Raw genomic sequence first — 26,145 nt, forward strand, 5'->3', positions numbered from 1 at the left:
TCTCCATAGAAAAATTACTTTACCAACCAGGGGATGAACGAGTGACGTCCCGACTTCTGTATTATATTATGTTTGTGTTCTCTGACAACAGAAACTATACAAAGTCATGTGATGAACCGCCCACACTAATTAGGACTCCCTCTTCCTTTGGTGTGGCGACTAAACCCTGACCTTTAACCTCACAAACACTATGTCTATACACCTAACCTTAACCCTAAACCCTGACCTTTAACCTCACAGAAACTATGTCTATAAACCTAACCTTAACCCTAAACCCTGACCTTTAACCTCACAAACACTATGTCTATAAACCTAACCTTAACCCTAAACCCTGACCTTTAACCTCACATACACTATGTCTATAAACCTAACCTTAACCCTTTACTATATAACCTATAGTATTTAAAAGCTGAATGGACACACATGTATTTCATCCTCTCTCCACCAGGGGCAGCGATGACTCTCTGCTTCTCTGAAAACACACCCAGGTGTTCTGTGAAAAGACAATAAAGCAATAAGAATCAGAATGTATTAACTGTGTGAACATGTTAACACTTTAGAATAACCTTCCCTTATAATAGTAAATTAATTGCCTAATGATTAGTTAATGTGTTAGTCATAACTTGTTAAATGTTTGTTAATGGTTAAAGGTGTAATAATTTAAAACCATGCTATAAATAATAGATCATGAACAAGTTATTAGTAAACTAGTTAAAACTGCAACTACAGTAACCATCACAGTAGAAACAACCTAGTCCATTCAAACAACATTTGACAGATACTTTGTCAATAGTGTATCTTAGTAGGAAGGGCAGCTCAGTTGGTAGAACACTCTCCTTTGGACCACAAGGTTCTGTCTTTGATCCTGATAGTGATGGAATGATCAGTGTTTTCAATGAACTGAGTCATTGGGTTCAGTTCACTGAAATGTTGTGTTCAATGAACTGAATCATTGGGTTCAGTTCACTGACATGTTGTGTTCAATGAACTGAATCATTGGGTTCAGTTCACTGAAATGTTGTGTTCAATGAACTGAATCATTGGGTTCAGTTCAGTTAAATGTTGTGTTCAATGAACTGAATCATTGGGTTCAGTTCACTGAAATGTTTAGTTCAAATGATTACTTCAGAGTTTGGCTGCATTATGTCATCTCTTCACTTCCTGACTGAATCACCTGAACGTCCTCTCAGGCTATGGGATCTAAACTCCTGCTGGCTGAATGGTCCAAACTCCAAACCCCCCCAGTGTTGTCTGATACAACAAATCATTTAATTATTCAATTTGATTATTAGATTAATTCTTATACGAAATGAAGCAGAAGACACATGATAATGTGAATTCACGCGACCGGGATTTTTTACCAGGCTAGTTGTTTCACTTCTTACACAAGCATGTTGTTTTGTGTATTTTTCATAGTTTTATATTTACAAAAAAACATAGTTAAAAGAAAGAGGAAGTGAACCTGGGTGTGTGGGAGGAGTCTAAAGATCGTCATTGGTTGTCGGCACCAGAATACGACCTGATAGAAGAAGAAGAGAGACAGTTAAAACACACACACACATAAATCCTATGTACTGTATTGTGTGTATTTCTCCATAACATGCATAAATGTACACACAATGGCCCTGATTCATAAAGGGATTTGCGACCATATTTTGTACGTACCGGCATTTAGGACAAGTCGTACATATCCACCTGATGCATAAAGATTTTTTGGTCTGTGTTTTGTGCGTCAGGTGCGCACGTTCTCAGGTCAGCCCCGAGGCTGGCGTACCAGGGCTGAAATGTGCGTATGTCTTTAGAATGCTTTATTCTTCATGTCAAAATCAATTACAACAGTGGCAAACCTCAAATAAAATATGTATGTGCCCAACATTTGTCAACACATATATATAAAAAAATAAAAAATAAATGTCAAACGATGTATTGCTTAGACATGATGTAGATTCCACCGCTTTTTATTTATTTTCTAGTCTATGAGTCGCATTTAGAGCTGAAAAGGTCCCTCAGTGTCACGTAATAATGAAAATAGGCTATCATGCCTTAATGAGACTGCGGAGGGACTGACGCACGTCAGTGTCCGTGCCGCGCTATTAATTTGTAGGCTAATAGTCTACTGTAGGCTACTCTACTGTATATTGATCACATGAACGCCACACACAACAGCCTAATAAATATTACCATCTGATGAGGAAACTAATAGTGGATGAAAGCTGTGTCCAGAAGATGTATTCCCCATTCCGACGTAGGACAGTGATATATTAATCAAAACATAACTAATTTAATCAATAAGTAATCAATAAGCTCTGGTCCATAATCGGATAGCAGCATTCCACTTGGATGCTGGATTTCATAATCTTTTTACCTTGGTAAAGGTACGCAATGTTCATTAGAAACGGCTTATATAATATCCTTTCCACCCCAGCTAGCAGATCGGCGTTGCAACCGACGTCAGGCCGGCCTGGACAGAGCGGGCCCCGCCGAGCGGAGGCTCACCCTCCTCACGCCCTCCTCACGCCGGAGATGTCTCGCTCACCGAAATGTCCGGCGGAGTAGCATTTTAGAAGAGTCTGCGGCGGTCTGCAGCCAGCGTCACGACGTCCTGACGCTGTTAATGCCACGCTTTGAATTTTCCCTATACATTCTGACCATTGGTTCTCAAAGTGGGGTCCAGGGACCACCATGGGTCTTGAGGGAGTTCCAGGGGATCCCCAGCTAAATGATAGGAAGGAACCAAATGGACCCTTATGGGTCTGTAAGTAAAAGTGTACATGGAACCAAATGGACCCGTGAAAAGTGTACGTTATACGTGTTTCAGAGTTAAATTAACCATGATTTTAATTAAAGATAAAGATTAATTTGGGTCCCAAAGATAGAAATGCCATTGGACTGGGGTCCCTGAAATTAAACTGGGTGAACTGCTATCATCACTGCTATCACTTCATTTTCACTGCTATCACAGCACAGAAATAATCCAAATATACAAATTCAACACCATTAAAAAAGTGAAACGTAAAACTATTTATATAAACTCTGTCTGTCTGCCTGTCTGGCTGTATGGGTCTGTAAAGCTATATTTTTGCTACAGTCGTATGACAGTTGCACAAATAAAAAATAAGAACATTTTGGCAGCTTCCCTGCTGTATCTGAGTATGCTGACCCCTGATGTACATGAAATAATGCAGGAAAGACTTTTTTTCTCTTTTTTTTATTAGAAAAAGGCACAGAGATAATCCAAATATACAAATGACATTATCAAAAAAGTGAACAAGTAAAACTATAAAAAAAAGTAGTCCAAATTAAACACTATCAAAAAAGTCAACAAGTAAAACTATAACATTTTTTTTGTGCCATTTCCCCCCCTGAACCTGAAGCCATTTGTAATCGTGTATATTAATGTTATTTAGTGTTCAAAACAAAATAAGGTGACCTCAGTAATAATACTGATAATAGTACTACTGAATAATTCCAAGGATTAATTGCTCCTCAGTTGTTGTTTTTTTAGCTTTGTTGTTTTTATTATTCTTATTCTGTTGCTATTATATTTATTCCTTGCATTGTTAATTCTAATTTAGAGTTGATGTATTTGCTTATTTAAAACAAAATATATATAATGAAGTGTCTTATTATTATTATCAATATCATTATTATTATTACCCTTATTATTATTATTATTATTATTATTATTATTATTATTATTATTATTATTATCAAGTTGTATAATTCATTATTAGCACTAAACATACTTTATTTAGGCCTTACAGCAGGAACTCAATATACTCCAGTTCAGTAGGTGGTGATATACACCGGATATACGCAACGGACGCTTACATCAAATCAATGACCAGTGTTGCCATATTTTGCGAGAGAAATAAGCAGCCAGGTCTATGAAAACAAGCCCAAAACTGTGTATTGCTGGCTATAGTCATGTGGTGACTATAGGCCACATGGCCTAGATATGTATGTGTATATATATATTGAAAATAGCCGATGTACAAGCTCACAACGCGTCTTCAAACAAACCCAAAGTCGCTTATAATAAGCAGACATGGCAACACTACAGCTCCATTCCTTGAGCAACGGTAGGACATCCGGTTGCTTCTGCGTCGTCCCTTCTCTTTCTCCTCTATGCTTCTCGACAGAGGGAAAACATACCGCTGATATATCTATCCTTTTCCTCCGGGGAAATATCATTTAAAGGTTAGTGTATTAGCCTACTATTTTTTTTGTATCTGTGTGGATGTATGCCTGCTGTGTGTAGTCTAAATATCTCGTTTTACAAATGTTTGACTGTTTCATTGTGTACATGTTAGCGTGCTAGCTGGCTAGCCACTGTAGCTAACCGACTAGACTTTTCTTGCTACCCACATTACTTTTAATCACGTCACAGAGTTATGATACTAACTGTTGATCGATGGATTGGTAGGTGAATCTGTGTTATGGATACTTGTACTTATTTTATTTATATAGATCGCCGAGCTCATGTTAGCTGAAGGCTAGAATAAGGCAGAATTAAGCTAAAAGCTTACACACACACACACACACACACACACACACACACACACACACACACACACACACACACACACACGGCTGCTAATTTTCTTAATTACTTTGCTTTACATTAAATGAACTGGCTGCTGAAAATAGCCAATCTACAATCTTATGCCACAGCCGAAATCTTAAATGTATTTTTTCCTTCTCTTTTCTTTCTCTCTACAGCATAACCTCCAGGTTAGCATCATGGAACCCAGCTGTACCATTTTTGACAACAGGAGTTCTCCTCAGGTATGAAGGCAACAATTATATATTTTCATCGTGGAATTCTGATGTTGCTGAGCCTTTACATAAAATAAAACAACAAACATGACTTTATTAAACACTGGTTAGCAGCTAAATGCAGGCCCCAGAAAATGTTAAGACCCTGCATTGATATTAGTATGTTACTGTTTGTAGTTTTTTCCTGCGATGGAGCATGATACGGCTTTGATTGTGTCTAACCCTTCTCTTTTTCTTTTTAATTTTCTTTCTTTCTCAGATGTTTCTGCTCGTCATTTCCTGCGTCACAGCAGTGGGGATGAAGAGATCGGGAGCATCTGTGATGACCAAGCTTATAAAACCATGGTAGGTTTAACATGAGTCTAGAAGTAATGTACAGCATAAAGTAGAGCCTGACTAAAAAAACAAAAACTGTTTGATTACTTACACACTATCCCTGTGTCTGTATGTTCCAGACGCAGCGCTGTTTGACCTGGTGAGGGCAGTGACCACATTCAAGAACCTCTTGGACCTCACGTTTTGCAAGGTAAGGGCGTGACTACACAGTTATCCAAAATAGCCAATCTACAAGCTCACAGCACGCCACATTTATTTTACCATAAATCCCTGAAACCTCTCTATGTCATGATAGTTGAAAATTATGTGAAAATGGTGTTGGTGTGGAAATTTAGTGAGGCATTGGAAGAGGGGAACTGATCAATGTATCAAGGGTTTCTACACACTGAGTTAAATTAACATACATTTCACTATATAAATTGGGGTCTCAGAGATAGCCATGCCATTAACAGGGTCTGTAGACCTGATGCATGTTAAATTGGGGGTCCTTATTATTAAAACCAACACCACCGTTGTCTAATTTATTTCCTTTCTCTCCCTCTCAGTTGGCGTTCGTTGGGTGGCTCACGTGACGCGTTCCACATGAAGGAACTGCATTGGCTTTGGAAGAAGAGGCGGGCGACAGACACCAGCACACAGAACCCAAAATTGAATTAAATGAACAGTGGCCCATTTTGTATTCATTCCAGTAGCTTTGATATGGCTCTGAGTCTGTGGCATGTTAACTAGAAACACATACAGTACACCAGGACAAACTACAGCGGTAACACATGGAATCAAAATGGACCTTTACATGTCTGAGCGTCTGTGTACAGATAGAACCAAATGGACCCTTACAGGTCTGCAAGAGTACAAATGGACCTGCCCTGCCAAGGTAAAGAGCAGTAACTAAGTTTTTGGACACGCCGACTTATTTGAGGTCAAAAAGGTCAAATTAGCCTTTGTGATTTTGGGGGATAAACAATTACCTCAAGAACAGATGCACAATTAGTGTAATATCACTTATATGCCGATATCTCATTTGGCTGACCAGTTGAATCACTTTTAAACCCATTTTTCAGTGATTTTTGATTTCGTAGTTACTGCTCTTTACCTTGGCAGGGCAGCATAGATCTCCTCTTTTTTTAACATTCTTATGCATTTTTTACTTGACATTCTGCTCAATGGGTATGTTTACTTTTGTCCAGTAGCTTTGATATGGCTCTGAGTCTGTAGCATGTTAACTAGAAACACATACACCAGTAACACATGGAACCAAAATGGACTTTACATGTCTGAAAGTCTGTGTACAGATGAAACCAAATGGACCCTTACAGGTCTGCAACTCTGAGTGTACAAATGGACCATAGATCTCCTATTTTTTAATATTCTTATGCATTTTTTACTTGACATTCTGCTCAATGGGTATGTTTACTTGTTTTGTTACTTTAAGTAGGCTATTGATTACCAGTCTGACTTCACACATATTATTACAGCATTGATACTTTTATGTGGAATACTTTTCTCACTGTCTGCCATTTTAAAGTGATACATTTGTATTTTAGGATTATTATTTCTGTGCCTTCCTTTTCTAATAAATACCATAACAATGGAGTTAATGTCTGTGCTGCATTATTTCATGTAGGCCATGTATTTTCTGCATTATGTCATGTTCTTAGACAGATACTTAGAGATACAGGGGAACTGTGTGATGGGGACCTTATTCTGTATTGCTACTTGACATGTTTAGAAACCTCAAATGCGGGGGGTGTAACAATGGCCGCTAAATATAGGGGATGAAAGGGAGGAGGGGGGATTCCCAAAGGGAGGGAGGGAGGGGGGGGGGGTATATACAGCATATTATATGACGGCGCTACGCTACCCGGCCGCTATCGACGAACGCCACGGTTGGCGTTCACCGCCGGAGTGAGGCTGATTAGCGGCTCGGCGTGACGCGCGGCTCACGCTGATCAAGGACGCCGAGTGGACGCGGCGTGTCCCGCCCGGCGGACGCCCCGGTCGGCGTGGCGTGGGGACGGCCTCACGCCAGAAATGTGCGATATTTTGCTAGCTGGGACGTTTTATTAACCTTTTATTTTGTAATGGGGTTAAACCTTGTAAACTTCTTTATTCTCATTACACATGAGAGCATTTATTACGTGATCCGCTTCCAGACAGAACAGTAAGTTGTCAAGGCGATGCGACACCGCATCTGTTATCTTTATTCTTTAGACGGCGGAGTTGAACTTGCATCAGCGTTGCCAGATGTTGCGAGAGAAATAAGCAACCAGGTCTATGAAAATAAGCCCAAAAGAAGCAACTGACAGCCCATTATAAGCACTTTAATTAAACCGTAGTGAGCTTGTAGATCTGCTATATATATATTTTTAAATCTTGTAATAAAATGTGGAATATTTGGAAGATTTTTTAAACATTTTAACAACACAAATCTGCCTCCAGCGGGCACAAAACATGTTCAGATGGGGCTTATAGGGATAAATTAGCCTACATATTAACTTGGGGGTCCATGACATAAAAATATTTGACAACCACCGGTTAAAATAATTGAACAATTGTTAAGCAAGCCCAAATAATGAACTACACTTTAGAAACAAGCCCAAAAAAACGCACCCCACAGCTACCAATATTTACAAGCAACTTTACAGAAAAATAAGCTCAGATTCGCTTATAATAAGCGGACATGGCAACACTGTTCAGTAAAGTGACAGATTTGATCAGAGCGAAACTGCTGAGTCACGGTTCACGCCTTTTATGGTGCAAAATGGGGCGTGGAGCAATGTAAATGAACCTCTCGGGATCATCACGCCCAGCTGGCTGTCATTATAATATAGAACTGGTCATACGCACGTCTCTGTCATATACGACACCCCTTTTGAATCGCACGTCCGTTAGTGAGTACCAGAAATACGACCTCCTTTACGAACTTCATTTACACCATATTTACGACCCTCGTTATGAATCGGGGCCAATAACACAACAACACAATAACACAACAACACAACATTAGGGTTCAGTCATCAGGGTCACATGTTGCATCAGAACTAAAGTGAACATTTGACTCTTATTTAGGACTAAATGTAACACTGATGTATTAAAGCTAAATGTGACAACATAGAACACACTTTGACCTCTAACTAGGTCGTCTAAACTGGTCTAAACCGGTTCAGGTTCTAAACCAATATAAACCAGTTTAGGGTGTGGCTTTACATGTTTGTTTGTTTGTTTGCATTTCTGTGAGGGTTCCACATGTCATGTGATCCTCTGTTGATCTGTCCTCATTTCTTCCACTGGTAGTATAATAATTAATGAAACATGTTGATTAAACATGTTAATTAAACATGCTAATCATCACCTCGTTTCTTCCACTGGAAGTAGATGAATCCAGTCAGGAACAAGACCAGACCCAGAACCAGACCTGATGCTCCCATGGCCACCTTGTTCTTCACTGACTCTGGCGTGGAGAAATCTGTCAACACAAATATTATATTATAATAATTATATGATATGATATGATATTGTATTATTACAGTAGATTAAAACACCTTGTTCTTCACTGACTCTGACAATACAAATATTCCATTACATTACATTACATAACAGCATCACTGATATTATAGTGACAATAGTTTTTCAGAAAAAAAATAAGACATTTGTTGAGATATTTGACAGTTACAAATGTTCGCTTTAAAAATATATATTGTAACGCTGGTGGAGAAATGTAAAGTGTGGCCTGAGAAGAGGTTACATTGTGTGACTCTCACTCTCAGAGGGTGAGACTTGGCAGCCCTGATTAAATGTCTTTGTACCTGCAGCCATTATTAAACTAAGATGATGGACCTCATCTAGACAACACACTTAAGCAGGAGTAGGTGAGTAGTGTACAGTAGATTACAGTATAACACAGTAGATTACAGTAGATTACAGTATAACACAGTAGATTACAGTATAACACAGTAGATTACAATATAACACAGTAGATTACAGTAGAGTACAGTAGATTACAGTAACTGACCCCAGTCCATCTTGATAGGCGCGGTCAGGCTGGGATGTTCCACCATGCATGTGATCTTCTCTCCTGATCTATAACACACACACACACACACACACCTCAAGTAGAATGTGTGTCTATTTCATGTAGGAGCATGAATGCCCCGATGGGCTCTCGTCCACTCTAGTGTTTATTGCTTAGTAACGAGATACACACGTTATAGCGGGTCTCCTTGGGCGTTTATCGTGTGTGTGTGTGTGTGTGTGTGTGTGTGTGTGTGTGTGTGTGTGTGTGTGTGTGTGTGTGTGTGTGTGTGTGTGTGTGTGTGTGTGTGTGTGTGTGTGTGTGTGTGTGTGTGTGGGACTTAACATTAGCCTACCAATTAATGGGCAATTTTCAGCAAGTGAGTAACACTTGCTTTAATTTTGAAAGAATATATGTATAGAGGTGTCTACTAAGTGTGTATTTCTATGTATAGGTGTCTGTTAGGTGTGTACCTGGGTGTGTACTCCAGGTAGGAGTGGTACTGGTAGTACCAGTAGAGGTGTGTATTTCTATGTATAGGTGTCTGTTAGGTGTGTACCTGGGTGTGTACTCCAGGTGGGAGTGGTACTGGTAGTACCAGTAGAGGTGTGTATTTCTATGTATAGGTGTCTGTTAGGTGTGTACCTGGGTGTGTACTCCAGGTAGGAGTGGTACTGGTAGTACCATTAGAGGTGTGTATTTCTATGTATAGGTGTCTGTTAGGTGTGTACCTGGGTGTGTACTCCAGGTGGGAGTGGTACTGGTAGTACCAGTAGAGGTGTGTATTTCTATGTATAGGTGTCTGTTAGGTGTGTACCTGGGTGTGTACTCCAGGTAGGAGTGGTACTGGTAGTACCAGTAGAGGTGTGTATTTCTATGTATAGGTGTCTGTTAGGTGTGTACCTGGGTGTGTACTCCAGGTAGGAGTGGTACTGGTAGTACCATTAGAGGTGTGTATTTCTATGTATAGGTGTCTGTTAGGTGTGTACCTGGGTGTGTACTCCAGGTAGGAGTGGTACTGGTAGTACCAGTAGAGGTGTGTATTTCTATGTATAGGTGTCTGTTAGGTGTGTACCTGGGTGTGTACTCCAGGTAGGAGTGGTACTGGTAGTACCAGTAGAGGTGTGTATTTCTATGTATAGGTGTCTGTTAGGTGTGTACCTGGGTGTGTACTCCAGGTAGGAGTGGTACTGGTAGTACCAGTAGAGGTGTGTATTTCTATGTATAGGTGTCTGATAGGTGTGTACCTGGGTGTGTACTCCAGGTAGGAGTGGTACTGGTAGTACCAGTAGAGGTGTGTATTTCTATGTATAGGTGTCTGTTAGGTGTGTACTCCAGGTAGGAGTGGTACTGGTAGTACCAGTAGAGGTGTTTATTTCTATGTATAGGTGTCTGTTAGGTGTGTACCTGGGTGTGTACTCCAGGTAGGAGTGGTACTGGTAGTACCAGTAGAGGTGTGTATTTCTATGTATAGGTGTCTGTTAGGTGTGTACCTGGGTGTGTACTCCAGGTAGGAGTGGTACTGGTAGTACCAGTCTCCATCAGACAGATCATCGGCAAAGGAGAGACCAGAGGTCAAAGGTTCTTGACCTCTCCACCAGGTCACCAGGATGACTTTAGGATAGAAGTCGTAGCTGCTGCACCTCAGCATGTGAGTGTGTTCACCACGACGAGGGGGAGTCTCTGACTTCAGCCTCACTTTGGGCTCCACTCCTAAAAAAGATTATTATTATTGTCTCCACCAGAGGTGGAGAGTATGTTTTCGTCTCAGTCCTTCCGTGTGTCCGTAAAAAACTATTATTATTATTATTAAAAATTATCATTATTATCATTATTATTATTATTATTATTATTATTATTATTATTATTATTATTATTATTATTATTATTATTATATCAGTCATAGGGAAATGTCATTATCATTAATAATTGTATAAATGAGATCAAAATGATCCAGAAAGCCACAACATTGATCTTCAATCAGTCAAAATGTTCACGTTTGGTCTACAAAGCAACCAAAGGTATGACCCCCCCCCCCCCCCCCCCCCCATATCTTCAAGCCTGATCCAACCCTACAGCCCCTCCCATAGCATTCAGACAGATGTCAGGTTCATTGTAGACCTGGCTTCCTATAGTTTGTTGGTTTCAATTTACAGATTATTCATTTGTTTGATATTATACTTTTTAGACTGATTATAGGTTCATGGTTTACCTATGATCCTAGATTACTATTTCTATGCATTTAATGTATTACCTTGTGTTTTCCTTGTTTACTTTAAATCACTCTGGATTAAGAGTGCCTGATAAATGCCTCTATTTTAGGAAGGTCATTATACAGTATGTAGGTGAAAACACTCAGAAATAGATCTATATGTTTCATTACTCGGTGTACGATGGTGACACCACATGTTGTGAGCTTGTAGATCTGCTATTTCCACTGTGTGACAGCGTGTTAGGATACAGTATAAATCAGGCTTAAGTGTTTAACCCATTAAGACATTAAGACATCCCATTAACCCATTAAGACATTTTTACATTTTGACTATTTTGGCTATTCAAACATAAGCTCATAGTGCGGCACTGCTATGTTTTGAAAAATCGTGAAAATGTGTGCAAATCTTTGAATATATATATACATTTTATAGCGAACATTTTTAACTCTGATCTGTACTTCTGGGGGTCCCTGGAACAACATATTTTTAGATGGGGGTCTGCGGCCAAATACATCATTTTGAGGGTCCTTGACATGGAACAGTTGGAGCACCACTGATATAGCAATTTAAAACAACTGTTAGTAGAATACATATTATATTTGCACATCAATGTTCACAATTTTTCAAAAATAACAGATTTACAAGCTCATAGCGCGGCACTCGTTGCCACGCTATGAGCTTGTAGATCTGTTATTTCTAAATAGCCAAAGAAATGTTAAAATGACACAGATGCGTTCCCGGTCTTAAAAGGGTTAAGAGGATCTGAAATGTTTCTCAGAATATTAACCCATTCAAAACAGGAACATATCTGTGTAATTTTACATTTCTTTTGCTATTCAAAAATAGCAGATATACAAGCTCAGTTGCCGCGCTATGAGCTTGTAGATCTGCTATTTTTGAATATCCAAAGAAATGTAAAATGACAAAGAGATGCGTCCCTGGATTGAATGGGTTAATAGATTAAGGAATGTTTTATAATCATTATCAGATCAATATTAACACCATTAATCATCTCTGAATAGAATGATTTATTATGATGTCATGTTATAGTTTATGAGGTGATGAGTGTTGAGTGCTGCTCTGAGATCAGCTCACCTCTCTTGTTCAGAACAAAGGAGTAGTCGATCTCAATGTTGTATTTGCAGAATAACTCTCGTTGTGCTCTGATCACAGCCAGTAGTCCAGGATCTTTATTGAAGCGCTCTGCGTTCTTCACACCATACTCAGTGTATCCAACAAACTGATCTACTCTACTGTCCCACCTGGTCAGCTCATCACCATCAAAATTATATGACACTATGTACTGTATGTCCTTCAGATCACTGGAGTTAAACACACAGCGTTGAGCCTGATAGAACACATATCCATCTGGAAATAGACAATTAAAAATGTCATTAATGTTCAGTTTTATTATCATCTGTATAATATCAACACTAGGCTAACTGCACCCTATGAGCCAAATAGGTCCGCCCGTCCGTCCTGCCTGCCTGCTTAAAGTGTGTGTGTGCGTGCGTGCGTGCGTGCGTGCGTGCGTGCGTGTCAATATTGCAATATAGAAATAGTCTGTAGTAAAAGTCGGGAAGAGTGAAAGTACAAAATTATTGGTATGAAAATATCCTTAAAATACCAAAAGTAAAAGTACTCATTGTGCAGAAATGTCCCATTTCAAATGTATGAACATGTTTTGAAAATAGCCGATCTACAAGCTCACAATGTGTCGCATCACAACACAGATGACACAGATTGTAGATCTGCTATTTTCAAATGGCCGAAATGTATATAGGGCTGAAGTGATTAATGTATGTTTTATAATAATAATCAAAATATACAAAGTAACTAGTAACTAAAGTTTTCAAATAAATGTAGTGGAGTAAAAGTACAATATTTGGATCAGCGATGTAGTGGAGTAGAAGTAAAAGTATTGAAAACTGGAAATACTCAAGTAAAGTACAAATACCTCAACATTGTACTGGAGGCTAATTAAATAACAATAGAATAGTTAATGAGTGGGCGGGGCCACTCAACCCCCCTCCTCCCCAAAGCTACATTTACAGCAGGAAGCCACATGGAGCTTTAGAAATATTTACAACATATTTCACCATAAAAACCATAAATGCTTAATATACATGTTTAAACATCTTCATTCATGTTAAATATATTCAACCGTTTTAGTTATAATAACTATTGTGTTCATAGTATTCATGTACCTTTCACTGGTGGTTTCTTCAAGGCAGTACGGATGGTGTCCAGGTTACCGTTGCACCATGCCTGCTGATTCCTAGCTGCTTCATAATAGTCTGTCCAGGTGATATGATCTACAAACGGAGGCTGAGGATACACCACCTTCCCTTTGTTGAAGTCTGCGTACGCCAACACTTCACCATCCAGTGCATCCATGTACTCTTTATATGAGTCTTTAACTGTGTCTGAACAGCCAATGACTCCAATGTACTCATGAAACACTGTAAATAAAACAAAGATGACATTAAATTCAACAACAAACTTCTTCACAGTGACAATAACACATAATCATCATGTTAAACAATCATGTTTGGTTCTTATATGAAGGGAAAAGCTGGATGTTAAAAGTAGCTTCCTGTCAAATGTTTTATTCACACTGAAACAGATTCAAATGTATTTTTTTTCATTTATTTATTTAGATTATGAAAGTAATTCATATGGAACTAGAAAAAGTGCTCCTCGGAGCACAAGTCTCCGCCAGGTCAGGTAGGTTATTATGGCCTCCTGGTGGCGCTATAATAGGCCAATGTGAAAAGGGTGCCATTTCTTCTTAGGCCTTGCACGGCAATCGGACACTGCATTCATGATTTAAGGAATTTTGTTCAAAACTGACCTATCCTGCAAACTTTAGAAGCCAATCTTAGCCAAGTAGTATAGAATATGAAGTATCGGACACATCCATCTTGATCACATGACTACAGAGATACTTTGTACCGATTTGCGTGTTATTTGGAGAAAATCTGTAGGAGTAATATTAAAAAATGTGTTTTGCAAAGGTCGGCCTCATGGTGGCGCTATGACAGGCTGATCTGAAAAATGTGGGGCAGAGGTTCTGCTGTGGCATCCAGGGAGTGTGTGTGTGCAGTTTTACAGCGACCGGGCCAACGGTGGCGGAGATTAGCTGGTCACAGACAGAAGGACGGACACACACACACACACACACACACACACACACACACACACACACACACACACACACACACACACACACACACACACACACACACACACACACACACACACACACACACACACGGACGGACGGACGGGGTGGAAAACATACTCTCTCGCCATGCCTTTCGGCCTGGCGGAAACAATGATTTATCTCATGATGTCAAAACAACAGTTCCTAACATTTGTTTTAATGTTTATTTATTTGGACCAACATTCAAGATTCAATATTGTATATACAGGTAAAATGTGTGTGTGTGTGTGTGTGTGTGTGTGTGTGTGTGTGTGTGTGTGTGTGTGTGTGTGTGTGTGTGTCACAGGTAATTTGTACTGTGCATTGTTCATATGTGGTTTTATATAATAACAGTAGATATAAATGTATATATTATATAATAACATAAATATAATGTACTTACTTCCTGGGATCGCTTTGACATGAAGTACAGAGGAGAAGATGAGGAGGGTGGCTGTAATCTTCATCAACACTGATCAGAATAAACACATCAGAATAAACAGTGAATTATATAATAACTGAGTGAACAGTGAAAGCTGAAATTCGCCTATTCTAACAAATGCAAAGTCTGTTTTTTTTTCTCCTAGTACTCATTGTGGAGTCTCATGATACCCTAACAGGCACTGAAAGTCCCCAACGAGCTAACGCTAATGCAGAACGAGCTAACGTTTGTGCTGCACCCCAAACGCCAAACGCTGCTGACAGCGTCGCCAAAACGGACCGTTTTTAATGATTTCTAGGCGTCAATTTGACTTTTTATTTCAATCTATGATTGTTTTAACTATCTATTTTAAATACATTTTGGAATTTTAGCGATCGGCCTCGTAGATCACCTGTTTTATGCCTACCCGGCTTCGGTGTATCTGCTGACAGCCGGTTTGACAGCATCAGCTGACAGCATTTCTGACAGCTAGCCTGCCTAGGCTAATAGGCTTGACACCATCTACCACAAGCAGCAGAGAGGAGTGCACCTTCTGAACTTACCCGACGCCAGTACAACGCAGTAGGCCCAGACTCTGGGCCTTGCGGGTAAGTTTCGATCCATATCTGGACCTGTTGACTAGGCTGTCATATCTATTCAACGCTGTGGGCCACTCTGTGGCCCTCGCGGGTACGTCTCGTCCCAAGCCACTACCCGGCAACTTCCACTACTGCTCCATATAGCCTGCACTTTTCCGTCAAAATCACTTTTACTGGCCATAGTTGTTTGTTTACCCTCAGAACCCACCAAAATGACACCATCACCTACCTCGTCCTCCGCCTGCGATAGCTGCCTCCGCATGACCATGAAGGTGTCCGAGCTGGAGGACAGAATTTCCAGGCTTCACCAGATCCAGGACGACGAGGACCTCATTGACAACTTTATCGCCTCTCTCGCTGGACCGGCATCGGACGCTTCTGAGACGACCATCGGATCAGCGATACCTGCAGACTGTGACGACACAGTCCCGGCGCCCCGTTCCCCAGACGCCCGTGGTTCGGTCCCGCACGCCTCCAGCCGCCCTGCCCCGTCAGCGGCTGAACTGGACGACACCATCCCGGTCCGCATGGATTCTGCTGGTCACTGGGTCCGGGTTCGGGAGGACAATGCGCGCCCACCCATGGCCAGCTCTACTCCAGTCCCGTGGAAAAGGGCTGGCAGGGGCCGGGGTAAACCCCTTCTTTGCCCCCCACCACCTGGCTCACCCATACCCACCTCCAGAAACAAGTTCTCCCCCCTGGTTATTCAAGAAGCCCCCCCACACCACAACAACAACACCCCTCCGGAGCATGGCTCGGGTTCCGCCTCCTCCCGCCGCAGGCTTCTGAGGACGGCTGTTGTCAGGCACTCGGAGGGCCCCCCCGCCCCCCACCCAGCTGAGCCCCGCTCCTCACGCACATCTGTGTTTACAAAACTGTTGCCACCCTCTGCAAGCCCCCACCCCCCCACGCGGGATAGTAGCCCTCCAGCAGAAACGGTGTCCCCTCCGTTGCATCCTCCCGTGGCCACTCCGCTCCCCCTTTTCCCCCCCACCATGGTCATCATCGGTGACTCAATCCTAAAACACATCCGTTTCACAAATGCAATAACCCATAGTTTTTCTGGTGCGACCACCGCTGACATCCTTGTGAAACTCCCCGAAATCCTGGCCTCTCTCCCGTCCTCCGTCACAAGTATCACTCTCCACGTCGGAACAAACGACAACCAATCCGTAGCTGCTAGGTCCAATTTCAAACAAATCTTCACACTCCTCAATAGCTCCGGATTATCTGTTCACATCTCTGGTCCACTGCCCACGTTGGATCGCGGTGACTTTAACTTCAGCCGTCTGATGTATCTACACTATTGGCTTCAATCTGCCTGCCACTCCGTCAACCTCCATTACATTAATCATTTCTTTTTGTTCTGGGACCGCCCCTCCTTCTTTAATTCAGACGGTCTACACCCAAGTAAACTTGGTTGCAAAATACTAATCAATAATCTACGACGCTCTGTGTCTGCCTACAGGCATTCACAACAACAACATTGACTCCTCCCTCTGCCCCCGTCTGACCCGGCTGACCATTCTCTACCCTGCATCGCCCCCTGCTGGTCGGGTGGACCTCCTACCTCTATCTCACCTGTTTCACCTGTCACCTCCTTCTCTCCAAATATTCGTGCGCAATACTTAATCCCTGTCCAAATGGGCCAAAAAACTCACAAGAACCACAAGGGCCCCGGGATTAATTTTAGCAACCTAATTTATCCTCTCTGCCTCCCACACTCCAACCCCCAAAAAATCACCTATAAAATAAACCTGGCCCTATTCAACATCAGGTCACTCCTTAACAAGCATTCCTCTATTCACGACCTTATCTGCGATGAGAAACTGGACATTATTTTTTTAACAGAGACATGGCTTGACTCAGCTGGCGCAGTCCCCCTAGCCGCTGCTTGCCCCCCAGGTTACAGTTATGTTCACTCAGCACGTGATAACAAGAAAGGAGGTGGACTTGCCTACATTTTCTCAGACAAACTCAAATTTAAGCCTCTATCCTTAGGTTGCTTTTCATCCTTTGAATATCAGGCCACCATTCTAGAGACTCAATCCCCCGTGCTCATAATTACAATTTATCGTCCTCCAAAGAGCAGCAAAGCCGTATTCCTAACGGAAATATCAGACCTTTTATCCTTCTGCACATTAAACTACGACAGGACCCTGGTCACAGGCGACATTAATTTACACTTGGATAATGACACAGATGCTGTAGCTTTGGGGTTCCTACAGACTTTAAATTTCCATGACTGTATTCAGCACGTTGTTGGGCCAACGCACAAACATGGCCACACCTTGGACTTGGTGATCTCCAGAGGCCTAACCATCACAGTGGACAAGATTATTGAGAAGCCCGAGCTATCTGACCACCATGCAGTGTTCTTTAATATGGCTGTCTCGGACTTAGAGAAAAACAAGACAGAATATTGTGTGAAAAAACGTTTCTTTAGCTCAACGGCAGCCAGTGAATTCTCCCGTCTTCTGGCCTGTGCACCCCCCCTGCCTGATACCTCATCAGTGAATGTCTTGATACAACAGTTCAACCTTAATCTTGAGACAGCAGTCAATATAGTGGCCCCTATGAAATCCAAAAAAAGACAAAACTCCAAAGTAACACCCTGGATCAACGACCATATTTGATCTCTAAAGAAAGAATGTCGTAGAGCTGAGCGGGGTTGGAGAAAAAGCAAACTCACCATCCACCTTGAGATCTTTAAGACATCAACAGTTGCTTATAACAAAGCCCTTCGCTTAGCAAGGCAGACTTATTTCTCTGGCATTATTAACAATAACAAAAATAATGCCAGAGTTCTATTTTCCACCATTGAACGGCTCTTGAACCCCCCCCAGTCATATAAGCAATCGCTCCCCGCTTCCAAAGCTAAATGTAATGAATTTGCATCTTTTTTTGACAATAAAATCCTCGACATTCGAGCTGATATTACAAACAGTGCCAGCTCAAACTCCTTAACCCCAAATGCGGCTACTGCTGCCAGGTGCAATAGTGTTAACCTCAGCAGGGGTAGCCTCAACTCATTTTATGAAATCGGCTTTGAGGAACTTCACAAAACCATATCTCAGATGACTTCATCCTCATGTTCCCTGGATACACTCCCCACTCCCTTTCTCAAAGAGGTTCTGGACAGTGTGCTTGCGGACATTCTAAGAATCATTAACTGCTCACTACAATCAGGTATATTCCCAGACTCACTTAAAACAGCCATTGTTAGGCCCTTGCTCAAGAAGCACAACCTTGACCCCCTGGTGCTGGGTAACTACAGACCCATCTCTAATCTGCCCTTTCTCGGCAAGGTCATAGAAAAAACAATCTTCCATCAGCTAGAGGTGTACCTGCAGAACAATAAAATCCATAACAAATTCCAATCCGGCTTTAGAAAAGGGCATAGCACTGAAACAGCACTGGTGAAAGTAATGAATGATCTCAGGGTATCAGCTGACAATAAAAATGTATCCGTCCTCCTGCTCCTTGACCTGACGGCGGCGTTTGATACAATCGATCATGCCATCTTGATTCAACGTCTGGAGGACTGGATAGGTTTGTCAGGCACGGCCTTGTCATGGTTTATTTCCTATTTATCAGGCAGAAGCTACGTTGTCAACTTAGCTGACTTTGACTCAGAGAAACATGACATCTGCTCTGGTATTCCACAAGGTTCAATCCTTGGTCCTCTATTATTCTCCCTGTACATACTACCACTGGGTGAACTGATCACCAGCCACGGAGTGAATTTCCACTCCTATGCTGATGACACCCAGCTATACCTCTCCGTAGCTCCAGATGACCCCAGTGCTCTTGACCCATTGTTGTCCTGTCTGTCCAGCATCAAATGCTGGATGAGTGAGAACTTTCTGAAGCTAAATGAGGACAAGACAGAAGTTCTCATAATTGGCTCTAGGGAACAGAAAGAATCAATAAAAAGTAGGCTTGGTAACATCACTGTAGGAAGTAACTCTACAGTCAAGAACCTGGGAGTTATAATAGACTCTGAACTGAATTTTAATACACATATAGGTCAAGTTATCAAGATTGCCTTCTTCCATCTGAGGAATATTGCACGAGTTAGAGCATATCTGTCGCTGGATGATGCAAAGACATTGATCCACGCTTTTGTTTTTTCTCGCTTGGATTACTGCAATGCTCTTTTCTCTGGACTGCCAAAGAAAACAACCGACAGACTACAACTCGTTCAAAATGCGGCAGCCAGAGTTTTAACTAAAACTAAGATGAGGGAACACATTACCCCAGTTTTAGCTTCACTACATTGGCTCCCGGTTGTTTTTAGGATCGATTTTAAAATTCTTTTGCTTGTTTATAAGGCTCTCAACGGTCTGGCACCCTCCTACCTCTATGACCTCCTCCCCAGACACGTCCCAAACCGTCCCCTCAGGTCTTCTAGTGCAGACCTACTTGAAGTGCCTGTAATGTCATATAAAAAATACGGCGAAGCAGCATTCTGCTTCTACGGGCCGACGGCCTGGAATAAGCTTCCTCTGCACCTAAGACAGGCACCCTCTGTAGACAGTTTTAAAGCACAGCTCAAGACTCATTTATTCACTCTTGCTTTTAGTTGATTCTGCTTCTTCTGAATCTCTGTGCTGTTGTTTCTGTCTTTATCGCTGCCTGACCCACTGCCTTTTATCTTTAAGCTTTTATCTCTTGCCACTGTACTTTGCCACTGCTCTATTGTTTTAATTGTTTTGCTTGACCCGCTGCCTCTTATTTGTAACCATTACTTCTTGCCATTGCCCTTTTTGCCTTTTGCTCTATTATTGCCATTGCTCTAATGTTTTTTGCTTTTACCCTGTGTTTTGTTTTCATTTTTTTCTTTCGTTTTCTGTAAAGCACTTTGAGCTGCATTTATGTCATGAAAGGTGCTATATAAATAAAGTTTATTATTATTATTATTATTATTATAACGTTGGTTGCTTGTTTCTCTCCCAGAACCTGGCAACTCGGTGTTGCCAGGGAGAGAAACAAGCAACCAATGTTAGCTCGTTCTGCATTTCAGCTTTCCACGGGCTCCCATTATGCCAACGGAGGGGGTCGTTAGACGGGACGAAGGGGACTCTCAACGACCCTTTCAATGTTGGTGAGTGATTAGCGACACATCAAAGATAACACTTAAAATGTCTGGATGTCTCCTTCAATCCACTTTAAATTTTCAAAATCGTCCAGATTGACCTGCTAGTCATGCAAGTGATTAAATAATAATGTAATAATACGGATGGAATATGGAATGCAGGTATATGTACTCTAATGGTAAATATTAAATAATACTAATTCATTGGAGTCAAGTTAAATTCATTTCCCTCAAAACCATCAACATAAAATGCTGTCTTTTAAGATGTAAATTTATGTAGATGTATGTAAATGTATGCAGATCTATGTAGATTTATGTAGATTTTTGGGGTCATTAATTTTTCTTTGAGGACTATGAGAACCAGAATGAGATGGTCAAAGGGCCGGATCCGGCCCCCGGGCCGTATATTGCCCATTTGTGACTTAGTAAACTTGACCTTGACCTCTGTACGTGCTTCACTCTTTTCTTCCCTCTACACCAAAACCTCTTCGTAGAAAAGAGTCGATCTACAAGCTATAGATCTACAAGCTCACAGGACGTGGTGTTTGACCCTCTAGGGGTCGCAGACCACATGTTGAAGACCCCTGGTCTAGACTTTGAAATGACCACAACGTCTCAGGCTACACTCCTGTTCATGTGTGTGTGTGTGTGTGTGTGTGTGTGTGTGTGTGTGTGTGTGTGTGTGTGTGTGTGTGTGTGTGTGTGTGTGTGTGTGTGTGTGTGTGTGTGTGTAAAATGCTGTTCATGTTCATTAAACATCAATCTAAGCCTCATTACATCTCACTGCTGAAACCATCAAATGTCTTTAAAAACACACTGGTCATGTGATCAAAGTGTCACATGAGAAGTGTGTGTGTGTGTGTGTGTGTGTGTGTGTGTGTGTGTGTGTGTGTGTGTGTGTGTGTGTGTGTGTGTGTGTGTGTGTGTGTGTGTGTGTGTGTGTGTGTCACATGTGTCACATTTGTTTGTATTGTGCATTGTTCATGTTTGGTTTTATATAATAACAGTAGATGTAAATGTATATATTATATAATAACATAAATATAATGTACTTACTTCCTGGGATCGCTTTGACATGAAGTACAGAGGAGAGGATGAGGAGGGTGGCTGTAATCTTCATCAACACTGATCAAAACTGAACTGAATTTAATAGATGAGAATAAACACATCAGAATAAACACATCAGAATAAACACATCAGAATACACACATCAGAATAAACACATCAGAATAAACACATCAGAATAAACATATCAGCATAAACACATCAGAATAAACACATCAGAATAAACACATCAGAATAAACACATCAGAATAAACACATCAGAATAAACACATCAGAATACACACATCAGAATAAACACATCAGAATAAACACATCAGAATAAACATATCAGCATAAACACATCAGAATAAACACATCAGAATAAACACATCAGAATAAACACATCAGAATAAACACATCAGAGTACACACATCAGAATAAACACATCAGAATAAACACATCAGAATAAACATATCAGCATAAACACATCAGAATAAACACATCAGAATAAACACATCAGAATAAACACATCAGAATACACACATCAGAATAAACACATCAGAATAAACACATCAGAATAAACAGATGTTTACCTCAAGAGAAGTTCTGGAGTCTGAAAGAGAATGAAGGAGGACTCGTTCTGTAGTTTAGACAAATCAGCCAATCAGATTAAAGATATGATGTTACATCATCTGTTTCCGGCAAGACGATGGTGGTGAATTTAGAAGAAAAACAATGTTAGATTGAAAGAAAGACAGAAATATGTTTATAAAAGTAAAATGTTGTAATTAATTAAAAGCTTTCAGATGAGACATGATGAGAAGGTTAAAGGTTAAAGTTCATCACTTCATATTGAAGTGATTAAATAATAATTTAATAATACGGATGGAATATGGAATGCAGGTATATGTACTCTAATGGTAAATATGAAATAATACTAATTCATTGGAGTCAAGTTAAATTCATTTCCCTCAAAACCATGAACATAAAATGCTGTGTTTTAAGATGTAAATTTACAGGACTATGAGGACCAGAATGAGATGGTCAAAGGGCCGGGTCCGGCCCCCGGGCCGTATGTTGCCCATGTGTGACTTAAACCCTCAATAGGCTACTTAGTAAACTTGACCTTGACCTCTGTACTTGGTTCACTCACACACACACACACACACACACACACACACACACACACACACACACACACACACACACACACACACACACACACACACACACACACACACACACACACACACACACACACACACACACACACAAACTCTCGTGTGTGTGTGTGTGTGTGTGTGTGTGTGTGTGTGTGTGTGTGTGTGTGTGTGTGTGTGTGTGTGTGTGTGTGTGTGTGTGTGTGTGTCAGAATCAGTATTATTGAGCTTTTTACCAGATTACATTTGGTACCTGATACTCGTTCCCCACAAAGGTCGTTACAGAGAACCATGTCCACACCTTTAACCGACAACTCCGGCTGCACCCCCATGCAGTGGTGTAAAGTAACTAAGTACATTTACTCAAGTACTGTACTTAAGGACACTTTTGAGGTATTTTTAAGTACATTTTGATTTAAATACCTGTGAACTTTTACTCAATTAAATGTTGAATTCCTGACTTTTACTTGTGACAGAGTACTTTTACATTGCAGTATTGATACTTTTACTTAAGATTTGAGTACTTTTTCCACCACTGCCCCCGTGTGAACTTCTCCATGAAGCAGCTCTGAAAGGAGAGACATTTCATGCACTGGAACAGGAAACACAAACATCCTCATTCCCTGAAACTAAAGGCTCTCCCTGTATCACTTTCAGGTGTAAAAGGTAACACAGACTCTGGTACTAAAGAATCTAATGATCCACAGTCTGGTAGCACCCTCACTGGCACCCGTTTGTCACTTCCCATCACCCATACCAAACCATTACAAACTAGAACAAGTGTTCCTCGGAGCACAAGTCTCCGCCAGGTCAGGTAGGTTATTGTGGCCTCCTGGTGGCGCTATAATAGGCCAATGTGAAAAGGGTGCAATTTCTTCTTAGGCCTTGCACGACAATCAGACACTGCATTCATGATGTGAGGCATTTTGTTCCAAAAATGTGTTTTGCTAAATTAGACCTGCTGGTGGCGCTATAACAGGCCAATGTGAAAAGGGTGGCATTTCTTCCTCGGCCTAGTGGGAATGTGCGTGCAAGATTTCACGGAAATCGCACACTGCGTTCATGATTTGAGGAATTTTGTTCAAAAGGGACCTATCCTGCAAACTTTGGAAGCCAATGTTAGCCAAGTAGGATATCGGACACATCTGTCTTGATCACATAACTATAGAGATACTGTGTACCGATTTGCGTGATTTTTGGACAGAATCTGAAGGAGTAAGCTCAAAAAATGTGTTTTACAAAACTCAGCCTCCTGGTGGCGCTCTAAAAGGATGGCGCTCTAAAATGGAACCAAATGGAACCTTATTGTCAGTACATTAAAAATAATGATAATAATAATGATTAATTGCATGTTTATAGTGCTTTGCTAAGTGCTCACTTACTCAAAGCGCTATACAATGTTTCATTCATTCACACACCGACGGTGGAGGGACATCGGGAGCAATTATGGGTTCAGTGTCTTGCTCAAGGACACTTCCTCACTAACTCTGGGGGAGCCTGGGATCGAACAGGGAATCTTCCGGCTTCCATTCGGCCGCTCTACCCCTGAGCCACTGCCGCCACGCTATGAGCTTGTAGATCTGCAGATCTACAAGCTCATAGCGTGGCATGGTGCCGTGCTATGAGCTTGTAGACATCTTGGCTCTTATGTCATGTAAAATATAATGTATTATAGGGCACAAAGATGAACACAGTGTTTTTATGAACACAGTGGCCCTCATTTATCAACGCGGTGCAGCCCGAATAATGAGCGTACGGCGTGATCACCGCACCTTTCGGCATTTATCAATATATCCTGACGTGGGCTTCATCCTACTTTACGCTGAGATCTCACGTCTGGTCGAGACCAGTTGTTGACGTTGGCTGCGCCCGTTTATTCCATTCTAGACCTGCTGAGCAGCATTGTCTGACGGTCTGACAGGCATCTGGACACATATATCCACTCCAAAATGTATATCTACACTAATAAATAATCCCTGTGAAAATATAACATTATAAATTAATTTAAACAAACTGCTTTAACAGTCATTCAGATAAGATTGTAGATCTGGCTGCATTGAAAATAGCAAATGTACAAGCTCACAAGCCAGCATCGCATCGCGACGCTTTGTGAGCTTGTAGATCTGCTATTTTCAAAATAACGAGCGCTTTTGCGTCGGGAGTCGCGCGGTCGGGACAGCGAGGTCTACAAACTTACAGTAGCTTGTCCTATGGTATGGAGTTATGTCATAGAGAGTTATATAGGCTACAACCTGGCTGGGTTAAGGATATAAACCTGACGATCCAATCTCTTATAACGTGGGTGGCGGCACGGGATCACTGCAGTCTGCAGACCGCCCGAGTCTCATGGGGAATGTATAACTGCTTTAGTGTAACTATCGAACGCGCACTGCTCGGTATGGGGTAAATAAATATACAAACGTATTCCATTCATGGCGATGTGATTGGTAGGCCTATCATAATATGTCATTCATGTAGGCTACAAGCCTACTGACTGACAAAGATTGCACCGTAACGGATTATGAAAGACGCAGTTGGGCGCATGTCTGTGTGTGAGAGAGAGAGAGAGAGAGAGGGGGGCGTGTGCATGTGTGCGTGCGTGCCTGTGTGTGCGTGCCTGTGTGTGTGTGTGTGTGTGTGTGTGTGTGTGTGTGTGTGTGTGTGTGTGTGTGTGTGTGTGTGGGGTGTGTTTATGTGACTTGACAGGCAGCGATCGGCGAGGCGAGCCGGCTAAGCTCTTTCTTTGGTCGTATTCTGGTTCTTCATGTCGTAAAATCGGGGTGTCTCGAGAATATTTAAGGGCGTGTTATTTAAATGACGCTCGTTTTCAGACGTCAGATTTATCAAGGCTGGGACCAAATGTACGCTGGGATCAGCTGTGTAGGATGCGTTGATAAATGTGACTTCGACGTTGGTGTACGGCCGAATATATGGAAAAATATGCACTGGTTTATACGCTCCGTTGATAAATGAGGGCCAGTATGTTCACATAATGTGTTCAGCAGAGCGCCTGCTGATCCTGAACTTCAGGTGTCCTAAACGGTGCCGTAAAGCCATGTCCACCGTACGGTGCCGCACCGCTAGTAGGATCAAAAAGGACATTCTATCTCTTAGATAAAGAAATCTGAAATCAGTACCCATGCACCACCTGGAGCAGCAATTGAACGAGTATTACGATAGCAAGTTTAAGAGTATTTATTATACCCATAACAGCATAACAGCAGTAGTAAATGGTAATACGCAGTAATAGCGAGGCCGCAACATTATTCACTCATCAG

General features: G+C 41.4%; 1 protein-coding gene and 1 long non-coding RNA gene across 2 annotated transcripts; one reads left to right on the forward strand and one right to left on the reverse strand.

Annotated features, from left to right (window-relative positions):
* Nucleotides 1-22,433, reverse strand: LOC311038690 (H-2 class II histocompatibility antigen, E-S beta chain-like). The gene is made up of 9 exons (XM_084048257.1): nucleotides 22,301-22,433; nucleotides 21,720-21,803; nucleotides 13,548-13,802; nucleotides 12,436-12,708; nucleotides 10,621-10,840; nucleotides 9,128-9,195; nucleotides 8,468-8,581; nucleotides 1,463-1,519; nucleotides 1-493 (listed from the first exon to the last, which is right to left on the reverse strand). Exons 2-8 carry the CDS (start codon nucleotides 21,781-21,783, stop codon nucleotides 1,482-1,484), a joined length of 1,032 nt encoding a protein of 343 aa, XP_083904383.1. The 5' UTR covers nucleotides 21,784-21,803; nucleotides 22,301-22,433; the 3' UTR covers nucleotides 1-493; nucleotides 1,463-1,481.
* LOC311039197 lies at nucleotides 5,070-6,010 on the forward strand. Its single transcript, XR_014600137.1, has 3 exons — nucleotides 5,070-5,124; nucleotides 5,235-5,305; nucleotides 5,661-6,010. It is a non-coding gene; the product is annotated as an uncharacterized lncRNA (long non-coding RNA).
* Nucleotides 22,434-26,145: the final 3,712 nt, after the last annotated feature.

The sequence above is a fragment of the Gymnoscopelus microlampas genome, assembly GCF_963454915.1.
Source record: "Gymnoscopelus microlampas genome assembly, chromosome: 22".
Classification (NCBI taxonomy): domain Eukaryota; kingdom Metazoa; phylum Chordata; class Actinopteri; order Myctophiformes; family Myctophidae; genus Gymnoscopelus; species Gymnoscopelus microlampas.

Bases quoted from the DNA above. Each gene is read 5' to 3' on its own strand.
- LOC311038690 (XM_084048257.1), bottom strand. From the start codon at position 21,783: ATGAAGATTACAGCCACCCTCCTCATCCTCTCCTCTGTACTTCATGTC. The intron at 13,803-21,719 runs GTAAGTACATTA...TTTTATTTACAG, and splicing joins TGTCAAAGCGATCCCAGGAA to TGTTTCATGAGTACATTGGA. The intron at 8,582-9,127 runs GTCAGTTACTGT...TTGTGTTGACAG, and splicing joins GCCTATCAAGATGGACTGGG to ATTTCTCCACGCCAGAGTCA.